Here is a 16,037-nt window from a genome sequence, read left to right as displayed (position 1 = left end):
CACACGTGCATGTATAACATTGTGCGTGTGTGTATGTATATATATATATATAGTATGCACCTGTGTAGTTACACAGTTTGTATGTAGTGTCACCCACAGAATTTTTGTATGCGCGTACAAAACAAACACCAGAGGTTGTATCTTTCCCCTGGTGACTGTTTTTGGTAGTTTCTTGGTTGGTGGGATTTGACAGACTAGTTGGCAGCGTGCTTGGATAAAGATTGGACAGAAGCTACTGACTTGTCCTTCCTGTGTACTCTTAATGCAGGATTACAGTTTTTGGTGAAACTTGAAGTAGGTCAGATGTTAATTTCCATACAAAGCAAAGGCTATAGGAAGGAAATAAAATTAAGTACTAACAGTTCTTTAGTAATCGGTGCTTTATAACACATAATCGAATGGTAAAGCAATGTTATTAGTTCAAGTCTAGTCATGATGTTTTATGTGGTACCTACATGCCAAATAAACGTGTACCGTGATCCTGGGAACTTTTTATTCTTTTGGTTGTTTTCATCAAGTTATGGAGGGTAAGTGACTTTACATCCAGCTGAAAGTAGCTGACAAACAAACAGAAAGTGCTGGTGAGATCCAGTGGTACACTAACAGGTGAATGTTTACCAGTGATCAGTAGAGATCTCACCTCTTCTCATCTCCTTCTGGTTGTCTTTGTTTCTGTTTATTTATTTATTTCCTTATTTTACCCTCTATTCTTTTTAGTTAGTTTTCTGCTGTTTTGGCGAGTTAAATTAGCTTGTGAAGAACTGCAAGAGCTAGAGCTGGGGTATGAAGTTGTGGCAGGTGTAGTGCAGAGTCCGGGACATCTCTGGCAGCAACGAGCTGCTCCCTTGGCTTAGGGGATCTTAAGGAATCCCCAGCTAACGATAATCCTTCTGGGGGATGAGTACATTTTCATAACAAACACAATCATTAAGTTACATATATTAAGAATAATAAGGAGTGCAGATGTAAAGTTACATAAAGATGCTGAAGCACTGCATGAATATATACAGACTATATCTATATCTATATCTATATATATATATATATATATATGGGGAATAACTCCAGTTTGTGGTTCCAGCACTTACTAATGAGTAAGCAATCACATTTTTTTGTGGCAAGTGGAGCCTTTTAGAGGAACTGTAGAGACACCAGTGGTGCTGAAGAATTCTGATATAAGTATCATCCAAAACCGTGAAGTTTCTGGAGACTGCTTCCTAGGGAAACAAGCCAAATTCGCCAATAGGACAGGCAGAAGTAACTTCTTTAGAGTTATGTTTGTTATAAACACATATCTGGCAATGTTTAATAGTTCACTTACAATGTAGCGTGTTTGTGTTGAAAGCTGTATTTTCCAAATGATAATTTATGTATATATTCAACAGAAACTACTTGAAGCAATTGCATAAATAGAAAATATGTAGAAATATGTATAGGTTGTGAGAAGAGGGAATTAATTCCCTTTTTTTTCACTGTATCTCTGTTTATGTTGGCAGTGCAGAAACACAGCTACTAATAAAACCCTCTAGTTTTACCTGAAGCTCTGTCCATTTACATTTCCTGCACGGACAGTAAGAGGCATGCAGAACATGAATTCAAGGTATTATATAAATAGCATGTTATGATCATGTTTCCAAGAAGAAACTGGACATCCAAGCATCATTCCAGAACGTGCACAATTGTTGGAAAAAAATCAGATCAAAATTTCAGCCAACTGCTGTTTACAGTTCTTCTTTCTTCTTCCCCCTGCTCTTCCCTTCAGAGTGGGTGTTCATTTTATGCTGTGGGGAGCTTTTGAGCCAGGCAAATCCATCTTCTGTTTCTACAAAGATCATAGAATTCTGCCATTTAAATGTTGAGAATTACAGGCTCATTTGAATATTGCAGCATCCTTTGACACCTAAGGCTATGTACCCTGCACAAAGAAGTATGGGATGAAGGGGACAGGGTGCCCGCTCTGGAAGAAGTACCAGTTCTACAAATCAGGTTGCATGGTGTTTTGTTTCCCCACTGCAATCAGGGAAATGTAGTGTCCTTTATGGGCCCAACTGAGCCTGCCCCTAACTTACAGCCAGGTGTATCCTTCAAGCCACCCTCAGTCATGTACACAATGAAGAAACATGCAGGGTCTAGTACACGCTTCTGTTAGTAGGTCTTTGTAGTCGTGTTCTTTTTAAAAGTAGAATGAAATTAGCCCTTGAGTCAAGTTTGAATTATTTTCATATTTTTGGGATATTAAAATATCTCCCAGATCTCATTAAGTAAAGGCCTAAATAAAATAATTGCAGTACAGCTAGGAGATTGGTAAGCCTCAGAAGATTTCAAGGAAATTTCCTCTTTGATAAGCAATTCAGATACTTATCCAAAATTTTTCTGAGACAAAGTTGAAAATCTCATGTATTCCCTTTCTCTCCTGTATCAGCTGCCTTGCTTTTGTTGCCCTGCTCTCTGCTTCAGTGCACATTCTTTCTTCCCATCCTCAGGAAGCCCTGTTCTCTGTGTCCTGCTGTCCTCTGTATCCTGTAATCCTACAGGACACTGTTGGCATTTTAACCTCCCATTAGCTAGCACTTTTGGCCTTATGTTTCTCAAACCCTTGCAGGTTTTTGTGTTCCTTTACATGACTTCCTTCTATGCAGCAGTAGATGATGCAAAGTTTGGGGACTAGAGTTCAAGCACCTGTCAGTAAAAGGTGGAGCAGCCTTGAGTCATCACAGGCAGAGTGTGAGACAGGGAAAGAACGGCAGGATGAAGAATGGAATTCTTTTCACGCAGCATTTTCCAATCAGACAGCTAAAGCTGTGCTTATGCCTGCATCTGTCCTTGTTTTAGGAGATAATCTGGTCCAGATCAGCACATCTGAAGGACTTGCTAAATGGCAGCAGCTGAAGACATTGTTTTAAGTTCTTACCTCAAAGATCCAAGTGCAGGTCTCCTTCTGAAAGGAGACCCAGCAAAAAAACCTCCTTTTGTTGCTGTACAATTGGAAGTAGAAATCCAGAACAGCTTGATGCAAGAAGCACACTAGTTCACACTAGCTCTGTAGTAGCAAGGTGCTTACTGCCACTTTGTGGAAAAAGGTACAGTGTTCACTGTCTTTCCAAACTTGGCTGGATTTCTGTTGGTTGTTTCTCTTAAATGTTTTATCATGTAGAGAAGCAGTGAGTGTTTAGAAATCAAATGTGAGTTGAAAAAGACAGAGAAAATGTGCTAAAATGCCAACAGCTGTTGTGACTTCAGCTTTTTGTGACATTGGAAAAATAGCAAAGCTATGTTTTAGGCATTTGCATAGGTGCCTAAAATCTGTACTTCACTAACAAGATGCATACCATTACATCATCACAGTGCTGGTAACCCACTTTCATAAGAAGTGCCCCAGGAGAGCTTCAATTGATTAAGGATGCAGGCTGATAAGCAAAATCCCAGGGATCCAGACTCTGTAATGCTTCTTTATTATATGTTAGTGTCCCCATGATCCCAGTGAGACACTGAGGCACAGTAGGTAAATGCTAGTGGCGATGAGCTGAGACAGTTTAGAACTACTAGACTTTGTCATTTTCAGATGTCTCAACATTATGAGCAAAGTCACAATGTTATAATGAGCACATATAGGAAATTATTTAGCCTTTAAGATGTTCCATTATATTTTATATATAAAAAATAAGCTTTAATATCCAGTATAAGAAAGAGTTTAATGGAAAATGCTTTTGTAGCACTGAAGGCAAGTGTCACGGTCTTTATTGCAGCTCCCACCTTAAAATGTAAAATGTGCTTATGTAGTGCACTGTGCACTCACCCTGCAGAGTCTCTTTGTTTGGCTACATGGCTGTGTGCACTCTGCAGATCCTCTTCTCCTGTTGTACACAGCAGTCACTGTGTGCATCCCACCAGGCATCTCTCCATTTAGCAGACAGCTGTGGGAAGAGGATTGAAAGGTGTTGGTTTTTTTGGTTGTCTGTTTGCAGTTTCTTCTCTGCTCATGCAGTGCCCTGCTGCACCACTGATGTATGGCTGTAACTAACGCTTTGGAGGTACGTATGTAAGTTAGTCCTGTAACTGAGCAACTGTAGGAGTGTGCATTCAGTGCCCTGTCCCATCCTTTCTTTTCTGCTGAAGGAGAGCCACCTGTCTCCCTTTTAAGCCAGCTCACTTCAAATGCGGACCAAAATAAAGAACGTTTTCAAATAATTGCATTTAAGAGTTAAAACTAGAAGTAAAAGGAAAGCCTTTATCTAGAAGTTCTCGTACCCTTATCTTCTGAGCTGTTGCTCTGAGGGTAATTAAATTCATGAGTCCCTAACCAAAGAGTGAAAGAACACAATGGGAGGTACCATCCCTTGAATACACAGGCCTTCCAGAAGGAGGCAAGCTCTCCTATAACTGGGATGAACTTGGCCATGGTCTTATGTCTCCTCTTTCCCTGTGTGATTGCAGCTTTGTGGTTTCCAAGATCTGTACACAGAGGAGTAGTTGTGATTTTGTTTTCTGAAACTTGTGTCATCAATTAATGCTTTCTCACTTTTTTTTTAAATTGTAAAATAGTAAAGACTAAAGTTTCTTGGGAAAAGGGAGATGTGATCACCTACTGAAGAATGAGCTCTCTAAGGGCAGGGATTTGCTTTTCTCATCAGACAGTTCTATCTGTGGAGGGAGGGCAAGTCTTGCCCTGAAGCTTAAGATCATCTCCTTCTTGGTTGTACAGTAGGTGAGGTGTGTGTCTCATGGCACAAGGAGCAAACACAATGTGTGCCCTGCTGCATAAGCGCTCATGAAACTGTGGAAAATATAAGTTCCCAAATGCCAAGTGGAGAGGGATCTGTGGGGATTGCTGCATGGAGATGAAGAGCTGCAGAGGGCAGTGATGGGGCAGGTGTCTGCCTTTCATTAGGATATTCCCTGTGACACATTGGGTGCCAGCAGAACTGCTATTCCTAAATGATAAGGAAACTTTGCAGGCAGGAGAGGGCTGAGCTGTCAGGTGAGCCAGGGATCAAGAATTACTGTGACAGTTTCATGGCACATGAAGGATGCTGTGAAGTGCAGCATGGCTGCAAAGAGCAGGGGCTCAATTAGGCTCTTCTGCCCATGGACTGACACAGAGTGTGAGCAGGGCCCGTGTCATGCCGTGCAGTGTGTACCAGGAAGTGTTCTGGTCCATCTAATGTAAAATGACAAAATCAATTGTAATTTTTCATTCTTAATCCCCATGGTTTTATGTCTATGCTTCTCCTGTAGCATTCCAATGGTAGATTGCTCTCTTTTCTTTGGGCTACTTAAAAATGAAGTATACAAATCTAATTATTTCTAGTAGCTAACTAAACTCTCTTACCTGAAACTTAATAGGAAAAAAATATATGCCTTAAATACATTTATAAATGCCTAATTAGCCTTTACCTAATTATCTGCACCGGTGGGTGCAGCCAAAGGACCTTGGAGCCATACTTGCTAGAGCTGAGGTGCTTTATGCCAGCACATACTCAACTCAAAAAATGTTGTAGGAGGTGTGTAACTACGTGCACATTGTCTTTCCTCTAGGTTATTTAGAAGTTGCATGCTACTATATTTAACCTCGAGTAATCAAAGAGAGGCAGTAACTGGAGTGGAATATCCAATATCTGCTGATAGGAAGCTGCCTGCCTGCAGTGCAGGTATTGTCTTTGCTCCGCATGTCCAACGCTTGCTGGGCTTGAGCAGCCGCTCCTGGACACTCCAGGGATTCACAGCACATCAACTCCATTTTGCCTGCACCACAGCACGGCGTAGTGCAAACACGAGTGACCTTCCTTGTGATCTCATCTCAAGCTGATCCTATGACGTGGAGCCGTTGTTCCTCTCGGTGCCCTCTCCTGCTGGCTCTCTTGCAAGGCCTGAACTGCCGCAGTGCCACCAGGGCCCGGCAGCTCTCTGGGTTACTCTCTGCTTACTCTTACTCTTCCAAGCATCTGTTTCAGGGAGCAGAACCTAAATGTGTAATCCAGGTGTTTTTCAGTCACACTCTCCCCGCTTTAGTAATTCATTGTGAAAATGTTTAGTGCATTGAAGAGGTATTTGACTCTTTTTTGTGCACAAGCTGCACAGCAGTGAAGTGTGAACTCGAAAGTTTTCTTACAAGTGGATTCCCACGTGGTGGCTGTTAGTCACAGCTAATTACAGAGACTGATGAAGGAAGAATATAGGGGAACTCAGATTCCCCTCCTCCTCCCTCAGTGCTTATGAGTAACATAAAGTACAAAACCTGCAGACAAATGGAGGCTTTTCTGTGGTTGCAGTCTCCAAAGAGCTCCAGAGAGATCACAGATGTGGTTTCATGTTTCAGGTTTAACTATGGTATAATAACTACAGTACTATCTGCAGAAGAAATGCAAGTGGGGAAAGAATCATTAATTGATAGTGAAAAGTTCAATCTATGAGCTGTGTGTTTGTTTTTTCAAGCAGCTGAATGTTTAGCCAAATGATACTTCAACTTTCAACTGCAGCCCTGAGGGCTACGATAATCTTGATATGTTAAATCCTGGGAACATGATAGGAAAGGAAACATTCGTACCTAATTTAGACTTGTTTCAGAAGGGTGAATCATGGAAAAGAAGGAATGCCTGTAATTTAGCTGGAGTAAAGACACATGCTTCAGTTTTATTTCAGTTGCGTGTAAAGCTAGTGTGCAGTGTGCCGGCCTGACTTCAGAGCTAAGTCCTTGTCTCAGTGTTTCACTGGGTGCACAGTAAGCCAAGGAGAGCTGGAGTTGCTTTGCTATGCATATGCATGAGGAGCCGCATAGCTTGCCTAAAGTGCTTAACTAACATTAGTTTTCCTGCCTTTGTTGCCATTCATCCAACACCCAGGAAGGCTACCAGATTGAGCAGGTTCCTGTGTGCCAGTAGCATAAGCATTAGCTCAGCAGGACCGCGTCGAAGGACTGTCTGTGACTTGTATCTGGGCACTAGTGCCCTTCCTAGGAGCACCTCTACTGCTTCTGCATGCTGTTCACCTGTACTGCTGACTTTCAGGAACTCAGAATATACTTACAACCCTGTAAACTCCTCATTGGTCAAATGAACGTCTCTGACAAACAAGCTACTTGAATTGCAAAAACTAAAAATGAAGTAGAGACTTTCTGAACAGGAAATTTCCACCTGGATGCATATTTGATATTGAACATTTGCATAATTTAGAGTGTGCAGGAGGCAGGTTACATAATGAAGTGATTTAAAACTCTCTCCTATTTGTCACGTATCCTTTCCTGCAAGGTTTATTTTTAAATTGAAAAGTTTCTTTTCACCACTACTGTCCAAAGAAAGACTACAGGAGTATCCTGAACTTTCTAGAACTTAAACAGGGCCATTCTAAGTAGAAAATGAAGCAAATTAGTCTAATACTGTTACCTAAACTCTAGGAAGTGAAACTTCCTAAGTAAAAGCTATTAAAAATATTACAGTTTTAACAGATGTACAGAATGTTGCTAGTAACAGCTGTAAACTTTATTAGCAACAATTGCACTATTGGTTTACCTGATCAGAAAGGGCTTTGTTGTACTATACTGGCATCAGAACCACTGGCTTTGCTAGTGTATGTTGAAAAAAGCACCCCTTAAAAGTAAGCTTTTTATCATTACGTGCCTGGCTCTGATGGATAAACAAATGTCCCAGAGCAATGCTGTGTTGTGATGGAGAAAACTGAGGGTCTCAGTTTTTCTTAAGAAATCCTAAATGAATTGTAAGTGATAAGATCTCCTTTAAGAAGTTACTGTGAGGCTAAACATTGATCAGGATCTCTAGGAGGCTCAGGAGTTCAAAGCCAAGTTATGTGAAATTGTTCTGACATTGAAAGTACTGGACAATGGAAGTTTGACTTTAGTGAAATATCAAAGTACTGAGTGCTTATAACCACAGCATTATATAGCCTTCCTAATGAACTCCAGTTTATCTACTAGATGTTTTTTGCTTTAATTGTCTCTTGCCTCAAAAACCTTAAAGAGATTTTGGTTTGTTTTGAGAGGTAAGATAAGGTAGGAGTTGTTACATTTAAACATCACTAAACTTAAACTTATAATTATAGCTTTGTTACTTTAATGTTTTTCATTTTCTCTCTGGTGGTGGATAATGGCCATATACCCTCAAGGTACCAAAAGAGCATAAGATAATAATGTAAATTCAATTTGTGTGTATATATATTTCAACTAGTTTGCTTCAGAGGCTTTCCCTTTGAATGGGCCGTCTGCAAGTGGTCTCTGTAGTGCAGAAGTTGTTATAATCCAGAAAAAATGGAGTTTTTTATTTTGCACTGATGCAGTTCATCTTATTTTTTCCCAAAGGACACCGTGGTTTAATGGATGGGGCTTTAACCTACCCAGAGGTCAGTCTTTGCTAGACAAGTGGAACCTTATCCCTGAGGGCATTGATATACTAATGACACATGGACCTCCCCTTGGTAAGTGAAACAAAAGCTGTGAGATTTTTTTTTTCTCCATGAGAATTTTACCTTCAAAGTAACCCAAATTATTAATACTGTAAGATTTATTGTAACTGCATGCTAACTCTAGGCTGTGAATTAAAGCCCTTTGGAAAGAAGCGTGAAGAGCTGATTAGGGTTAGCAGAAGTGTTGAGCTTCCAGGTGTTTCTCTTCAATTACATTTTATGTTTCGCTCAAACAAGGGAATATCAAGTATCTGATTGCACGGCTGTGAGAGTTTGACATTTCGTTTAAGAACATTATTCATCTTGCAGTTTCCAATCCCATATGATTTTTCAGAGATGGACTAAAACTTCTAAAATGTTTTCCCCAGTGCTATGACATGTTTCCTTAAGGTTTTAGAGTACGCAGTGAAAAGTTGAAGAGAATACAGTCACGTGTTTTCCTTGACAATTTCCTTTTAAACTCAATAACATGTTTAAAACTATCCTTTCATACTTTATTTGGCTTATAGTAAACAAGTGGAGCAGTAAAATTAGGCCCTCAGATAACTCTTCCTTACTCAAAGTGGTGTCAGATCTATGAATGCATGCTTTTTTTTCCTCTCTCTCTCTTCTTTTTTTCCATGAAATAGTTGAAGTCTTACCATTTTGTTAAACTGTCCCTGCTGGTCTCCTCTGTTAATTCAGTGATGAACTGAATTTTCAGAAACATTCTGAGGTGGTTGTTCAGCAGAGACGATGGTGTTTGGTTTGAGGTGTATCTGAAGTAATTAAAGCCTGCATTAAACAGTTTGGAATTTTTTTTCTTTTAATCTGCAACCTCACTAGATACTACTACACGTTCTTTGCTGCTTTTCTTTAAAATGCATAAGGTGAGGAGTCTAGAATCATATTTTCAATATTTCAATCAGTTTTAAAACAACTGAGCATCTGCTTTTTCTGAATGTGGCTTCTGAGGATGAGGAAGCAGCAGCCTCTTGTTTGTTACTGTTACTGCTAATAGATGGTAATTTTGTCATGACTTCAGTCAATTCCTTTGAAATCCAAGGGGTCAGGTGATCAGATGTAGTCACTCAATTTTTGACAGTAGTGGCTTTAAAGAAAGCAAAAAAAAAAACAAAAAAACAACCCACCAATAATCAGGATTGTGTAGTGTCGTTATAAGATAATATTTAAATGCTACCTAGCTGTTAAATTCTGTCTAGCTGGCTCAGTGCGATTGCAGAGTTTTACAGTGACCATGGAGTCAAGAATTAATGCATGGCTAGTGTTTCATAGGTACTATTTTATATGGGTTGCTAATCCATCTGCTCTGAATTGGTTTCGTATAGAAATACTTTGATGCTATGGACGCTAATGAATGTTTTAAATGAGTGCTCATTGCCTGTTGTTGGTGACTGGGGACTTGATAAGACTAGCACTTGCAGGCTGTGGTCCTCTGGATGTTGCTGTGAGACTGTATTTTAAATCTTTGAGGTGGGAGCAGCTATCAGGGTCTACAACAGCTGATCTTCCTCAGGTAATTTGTTCTAGAGTAGCCACATCACTGGCTTGGGAAGGTGACTGCTGTGAGAGCCAGGAGAAAGGGAAGAAAAGGCAGCAGCAGCAGTGCCGGGAATAAATGTTCCAAGATATCAAGGTGGAAGATGAATTTAAGCCTATAGTTTAAAAAAACAAATCACATCCAGAAAAATATTAATGCAGATGCAGGAGGGTGATCTTGAGAAAGACAAAGTGACAGTGAAACGCTTCTTAAAAGCCATTGTGTGCTTTAATGGAGAGGTTACGACTGCAGGTAATGTAATAAACCTTCAGTGAATTATGACTTCCTGAAAGACTGTGTAAAACCTTACTTGAATAGAGAAAATTAATAGCATTGATTGCATTTTTTGCCTTCAGGTTTTCGAGACTGGGTTCCAAAGGAGCTGCAGAGAGTTGGTTGTGTGGAACTGCTAAACACAGTGCAGAGGCGAGTAAGGCCCAAACTCCATGTCTTTGGTGGGATCCATGAAGGTAAGGAGCACTGCTACTCTGCTCTTTGATCTGAGGCTGGTTCCAAAGGAAGCACATATCAATTGTGCATTGCAAAGGATGGGTAATGGCATACTGGACTTAAAGTAGAGAGGGAACTGAGGAAAGTGATTGCACATACAGCACTTTGTAAATTTATGCCAGAATTAAAACAGGCTGTTTCAGGAATGTGTGCTACTTTTCACCACCTACATCTCTCTCTGAGCAAAGGTTGTTCTATACAGGTTATTTGAAAGCCATTTAAATTTTGACAAACTTAGAGAAACAGATGAGATTCCTCACATATGCGAGCCAAAATGAAACTCAGTCCAATTATTCCAAGTGCAAGAGCCAAGAAAGGTGCTAGAAAAAAACTGAAGACAACTTAGTGTCTCAGCTCACCTCCCTCAGCATGCAAGGAGAAGCAGAATGGAGGGCAAATATCAGGAGGAGAGGTTGCCAGAACTCACTTTGCATGCATTTCTAAAAGCATCTTGTGATACAGTTCATAATGTGTGTGTTACCTTTCAGCAATCTCATATTTAAGAAGAGATATGCTCACTGTCAGTTCCAGATCAGAAACAAAAAGCTCAGTTTGTTGGCAGTGGGAGGGAGTGAGAGATGAAGTGCATTTGGGATCTATTTAAATATTTCATCCAATTTTGTAGCTCTTATGTGCCGTGAGACAAGTAATAGGAAGTCCGCCTGAGAGAGAGAACGTAAGCCTTTGTGACACTGGAACTCAAAATGATGCATTAAATGCTTTATACTCCCTCCCATCCACAGATTTTTGCTTTGCTTCTAATTAGGTTCTCCGTCTGCTCACAGATTTGGAGAACTTCAGAAAAGTGAAAGGGAAAGAAAAAAGGACAGCTTTGTCAACTAGTACTGTTGGTTTTAGATAAGACCTTGTGACATTATGAAATGGATTTTATTCCTGGTTTGTAAGGATCTGTAAGTAGCTTTTATGGAAAATACTGACATGACTTTGAGTAGCGTGGTTGCTGTGTTATAATGCACCCAGGAAAACACTGGATATTTTGCAAAAATATCAATCCTTGCATACTGAGAATAAGTGAATCCAGCAAGACTTCCAGCTAAAACACATTAAATGATCTGCAGCTTTTGTAGGCACATTGGATACTGCAATGTTCAGTTGTAATGGGAGAAAAAGGTATTTTAAGGTACAAGATCATTATGAGAAGGCACTGAGGGACCATATGCAGCACCTTACGTTTAAATCTCATATGAAAGGTGGCAGCACATGTTGAAAGTGAACATTCAAATGCTTTCCTACAAGAATACTTAAAAAGTTAGATCCTGTTTTAGCAGTTATGCAGAAGATGTAAGAATTGGCTGTTTTGATATAGAAAGTAGCCGATTGTTAAGAGCATTATCCTGCAGTACACTTAATTCTCACCCAGCACTAGCTCAGATGAACACAGACTACATTCCATTAGAGGGAAGCTACACACATTTTGATCATGCCTCTTTTTTTTCTGGTTGATAAGTAAAAAAAGCCACAAACAATGTTTTTCCCACCATGAGATGATCTAAATCAAAATTGCTAGTCCAAATAAATAAAGTGCAGCAATTCTGAAGTGATTATTCTTTGTGATAGAAACGGTGGGTAGCTAGATTTATCTTAGCTTTCAGACAGCAGTGATCTGTACTGTATCATAATGGTTTAAAAGAAAAACATTTTTCCCCTGTGAGTCAGTGGTGGGAAGTTCTCTTCCTCTATGAACCTCTAATAAAAAAAAAGTGCATTTTGTGCCAAATTCTTCCTAGACTTGTTCTAGTTTCTTTGTAAGCTCTCTATGGATGTCAGCTGAAAACAATGGATCTTCTGCACCGATGGGACAGGAGCTCTATCTCCATGTCCTTGAGAGAAATGTCTGTAAGAAGAGACACTTCTGTGCTTTTGCAGAGTGAGAAATTCATGTTCTCACATCATAGCGTCGCACACTGGCTGGCTGAAGATTCATCCATTCATGAGACTATAGTTCCACTTCCCCGAAATTCTACGTATGTGCAGGCCTCTGTTATATCCCATCCTATTCCTGTGTGGCAAGTGGAAGAGAAGCTAGAGGCCAGAAGAAAAGCAGCATTACTTCTGGTTCCTCACATTTGTCCTAAATGAGAGCACTGCTGGCCAGGTGGTTAGGAGGCTGAGAAGTCTCCAGCCTAGCTGAAACTGAGGCCGAGGTGTTACAGTGGAGTCAAATCCTTGGCGTGCTGAATCAATAGTCACTAATTGTTGCTTTATTTGGGAACAAGTTGTCAGCATCCTTTCACAATGAAAAGCAATCATCTATTTAACTCTCACCTTAATTTTCTGCTTAAGCCAGTAGTTATTCATTGACCTCCAGCGCTCTAGTGTGCTTACAGCAAGAGGTTCCTTTCCTTAGTCATGATTTTCCCTGGTCTTTTTGTAAAGAATTTAATCTCTTTGTGTTCTTCTTGTTAAGTCTATTCTTATATCTGGATTCCCTTGCCTGTTAAGCTGCCGTAAATGCAGCCTCCTTTTGAATCAGCCTTTCAGCTCCGTGTGAAAGCCTCTTAGGAGCAAACCATACGTGTATTTTACACTGGTTAGATCCACTTAGATACCTACAGAGAGGTACTTTGCAACAGTGTTTTTGAGCGGACTGTATCATAGAACATCAGAGTAACCTGAGTTGGTAGAGACCTACAAAGACTGTCGAGCCCAAACCCTACGTCCAAATGCTCTTTGAACTCTGGCTGCTTGGGACCATGCCTAGGAAGCATTTCTTTTCTGAAAGAGTGGTCAGGCACTGGAATGGCCTGCCTAGGGAGGTGGTTGAGGCACCATCCCTAGCGCTGTTCAAGAAGCGTTTAGATGAGGTGCTTAAGGACTTAATTTAGTAGTTGGGTAGAGATAGTGATAGGAGGATGGTTGGACTAGATGATCTTATAGGTCCTTTCCAACCTTATGAACTTATGAACTTATGCCCTGGGCAGCCTGTTCCAGTGTCTGACTGCTCTCTGGTGCAAACCCTGTCCCTAACCCTGCCCTGACACAGCTCCACACTATTCCCTCAGGCCCCGCTGCTGACACAGAGAGCAGAGCTCAGTGCTGCCCTCCGTGAGGAGCTGCAGGCCTCCCTTCAGCTCCTCTGCTCTAGGCTGAGCAAACCCAGGGCCCTCAGCTGCTCATGGTAATAGATTTCCGAGGTTTTGTGAGCCAGTGTGTACACAAGCTTGACAGTCCTGCAGTGAGGACCTGTATGATAAAGGCTGTTGTGGGAAAATCTTATGAGGTTTCATTTGTTGCCCAGAGAGGGCAATGATTTTTGTAGATTAAACAGAAATGATTTCTAGATCTCTTATTCCTTACTGCTTCTTTTATTATCTGACAGGCTATACAAGCTTGCAAAGTACAACATGCTAATTAAGTATTTAGAAAAAGTGCATGTGTGGTTTTGTCTCTGGTTTTGCTGTAACAAATTTCAGCAGAGGATTTTCCATGGGAAAATGTGAGTACATAAAACAAAAGCATCAGTTCTTATTTCAAATAGTGTATGCTGTGCTTTCTCAATCAAGTCTTTGTGGCAGCTTTCAAAAGCTTATGTCATTTTGAAGGGATTAATATAATTTTATTCCAAAGCACTGATCCCACAACAAGCTTTTGGTGCAGCTGCCCATGGGCAGCGTTGTTTGTTCATATTACAGTAAGTGTGACACGTTGTCCCTACAGGTTATGGCATTATGACAGACGGTTACACAACGTACATCAATGCTTCAACGTGTACAGTCAGCTTTCAACCAACCAATCCTCCAATTATATTTGACCTTCCAACCCCTCAAGGATCATGAAGCACTGCTGCATGTTTGGAACTGGGGAAGGTCTATAAACTGCCATTTTCTAATTACAATACTTACATTCTGTTACATGTTTATTTCAGAAATCTTGTGGGGGGCATTTCTGGGGGGAGAACTGTAGGGCTTTTGTTTTGGGGTGGGTTTTTTTTTTTAGTAAATTGCTGGTGCAACGAAATGACAAAAAGTTAGAGGTTGTGCTTTTTGGAAATGCAACGTTCATTTTAAATTGAAAAAGCATTGTGAATTTGTAAAATTAAGTTTGTTTTTCAATAAACCTGCCGCTGTAAATTGTTATAGTGTTCTCAAAAGGACAGCCAAGCTTTCTTTTAAGAAGTGAGAGACCTTATTTTAATATTATATGATAAGCTAAAAAAAAAAAAAAAAGGCAGCATTTAAAAACACCCAAATTTGCACAACTTTCGTTATTGTTTTTTTTTTTAATGTCTTCTTTTTCCTGTGGTCTGAATGTTAGCTTTTCATCTCTCCATTTGTATCCTTTTCCTTACTTTTGTTTTTTTTCTATTTTTATTTTTTGTAGCAGTGTAAACAAGACTTTGGGGTCCATTTGCCTCTTGATATGTGTGCGTGTACTGAAACTTCTTTCTGTTCACAGTAAAATGCAGCAAGGGGAGAATAGACTTCTCAGTTGTTTGTCACTACCTGCTTCGTACGTTAAAGAATGGTATAGATAGCCACGGTCTGTATGTGATATCTGCCTCCTGTTGTTTGTTTTTAAATTATTTTAGCTTTAAAAAACTGAGAATGAAAGCTGCAAAGAGCAGGCGTTTCATGCAGTAAAAAAAATAATGTAAATGCGGACTCCTTTTAAATATGAATTTATATATATATGTATTTTTTGTGCATTATAACTAAGCTAGGATTTAATATTTGCCAGTATAGCATCTGCGAAGTTATGCTGTGCAGCACATCTAAATTGTGAAGGATGTGACACATTTTCCAAGTGCTCAAGGCCTTCCAGAGCCTGAGTTCAATCTTTGTTGTAGTTCAGGCATGTATAGAGTCAAATGGATACAATCAAGCCTAACTAAAATAAGGCTTAGTTGTCCTTTGTATTTAAATATTCTTCTTGTCTTTTTTATTTCCTTTTTCTTATTTTGCACTGTGTGTAAATGCAATCTTGCTAGCACAAAATACTGTTGCAGATAGTTATTTCTGTTCTACCATTGTAAATGCTATTGAGCTTTGTTCTATGTTAACTTGTTAATGGAATTTAGAAAGCAGTTGTTTCTTTAAATTTATTGTGATATATATCTAGCGGCCTTTATATGCAAATAAAATTGCAAGATTTTTAAATATGTGGTTTAAGGGAATTTTACATTTTTCTGTGGCATGAACAGTTGGGGCTGCAGCAGTAAGAAAGAACTTTTCTAATTCTCAATAAATTTTTATTGCTTACCATTCATAGGATGTCAGCTGGGTCGATAAAGCACTCAGATTTTTCCTCCCGTTTCTCTGCCATCCGTCTCTCCATTCCTTTTAGACAGAAGAGATTTGGTCTTCAGACGACATAATTCAGGGCAACCAAGTTTGCACAGTTTAGCCTTGTAGGATACTGTTCCAGATGACACGAGGAAAAATGGATTAGGTACTAACCTTTGTACTTGGTCATTAGTACTGAGCAGCAGGTGCTTTATGCTTATCCGCTGTGGGTTAAGAAATGAATAGTTGTAGATGAACCATTTCCCTCTTTATTTGGATCTGTTCTCAGTTCTGTGGCTGCAGCAGAATCCATAAATGGCAAGAGAACTTCT

The 16,037-nt window shown here is 39.9% G+C and overlaps 1 protein-coding gene across 5 annotated transcripts in view; it reads left to right on the top strand.

Annotated features, from left to right (window-relative positions):
- Positions 1-15,688, top strand: part of MPPED2 (metallophosphoesterase domain containing 2) — a 96,940-nt gene extending 81,252 nt beyond the window's left edge. For 4 of the 5 annotated variants that reach the window (XM_065755437.1, XM_065755438.1, XM_065755436.1 and 1 more), the window contains exons 5-7: positions 8,309-8,424; positions 10,309-10,422; positions 14,141-15,688. In XM_065755437.1, coding sequence (XP_065611509.1) covers positions 8,309-8,424; positions 10,309-10,422; positions 14,141-14,259 — 349 coding nt within the window. In that variant the 3' untranslated portion in view covers positions 14,260-15,688. Of the gene's footprint in view, positions 1-8,308; positions 8,425-9,827; positions 9,929-10,308; positions 10,423-14,140 lie in introns of all 5 variants that reach the window. The other variant, XR_010623387.1, reaches the window with a different exon arrangement.
- Positions 15,689-16,037: the final 349 nt, after the last annotated feature.

The sequence above is a fragment of the Cyrtonyx montezumae genome, unplaced genomic scaffold (assembly GCF_038088225.1).
Source record: "Cyrtonyx montezumae isolate F1298 unplaced genomic scaffold, pur_monq_1.0 scaffold_10, whole genome shotgun sequence".
Taxonomy (NCBI): Eukaryota; Metazoa; Chordata; class Aves; order Galliformes; family Odontophoridae; genus Cyrtonyx; species Cyrtonyx montezumae.
This window is presented reverse-complemented; position numbering and strand designations above follow the sequence as displayed.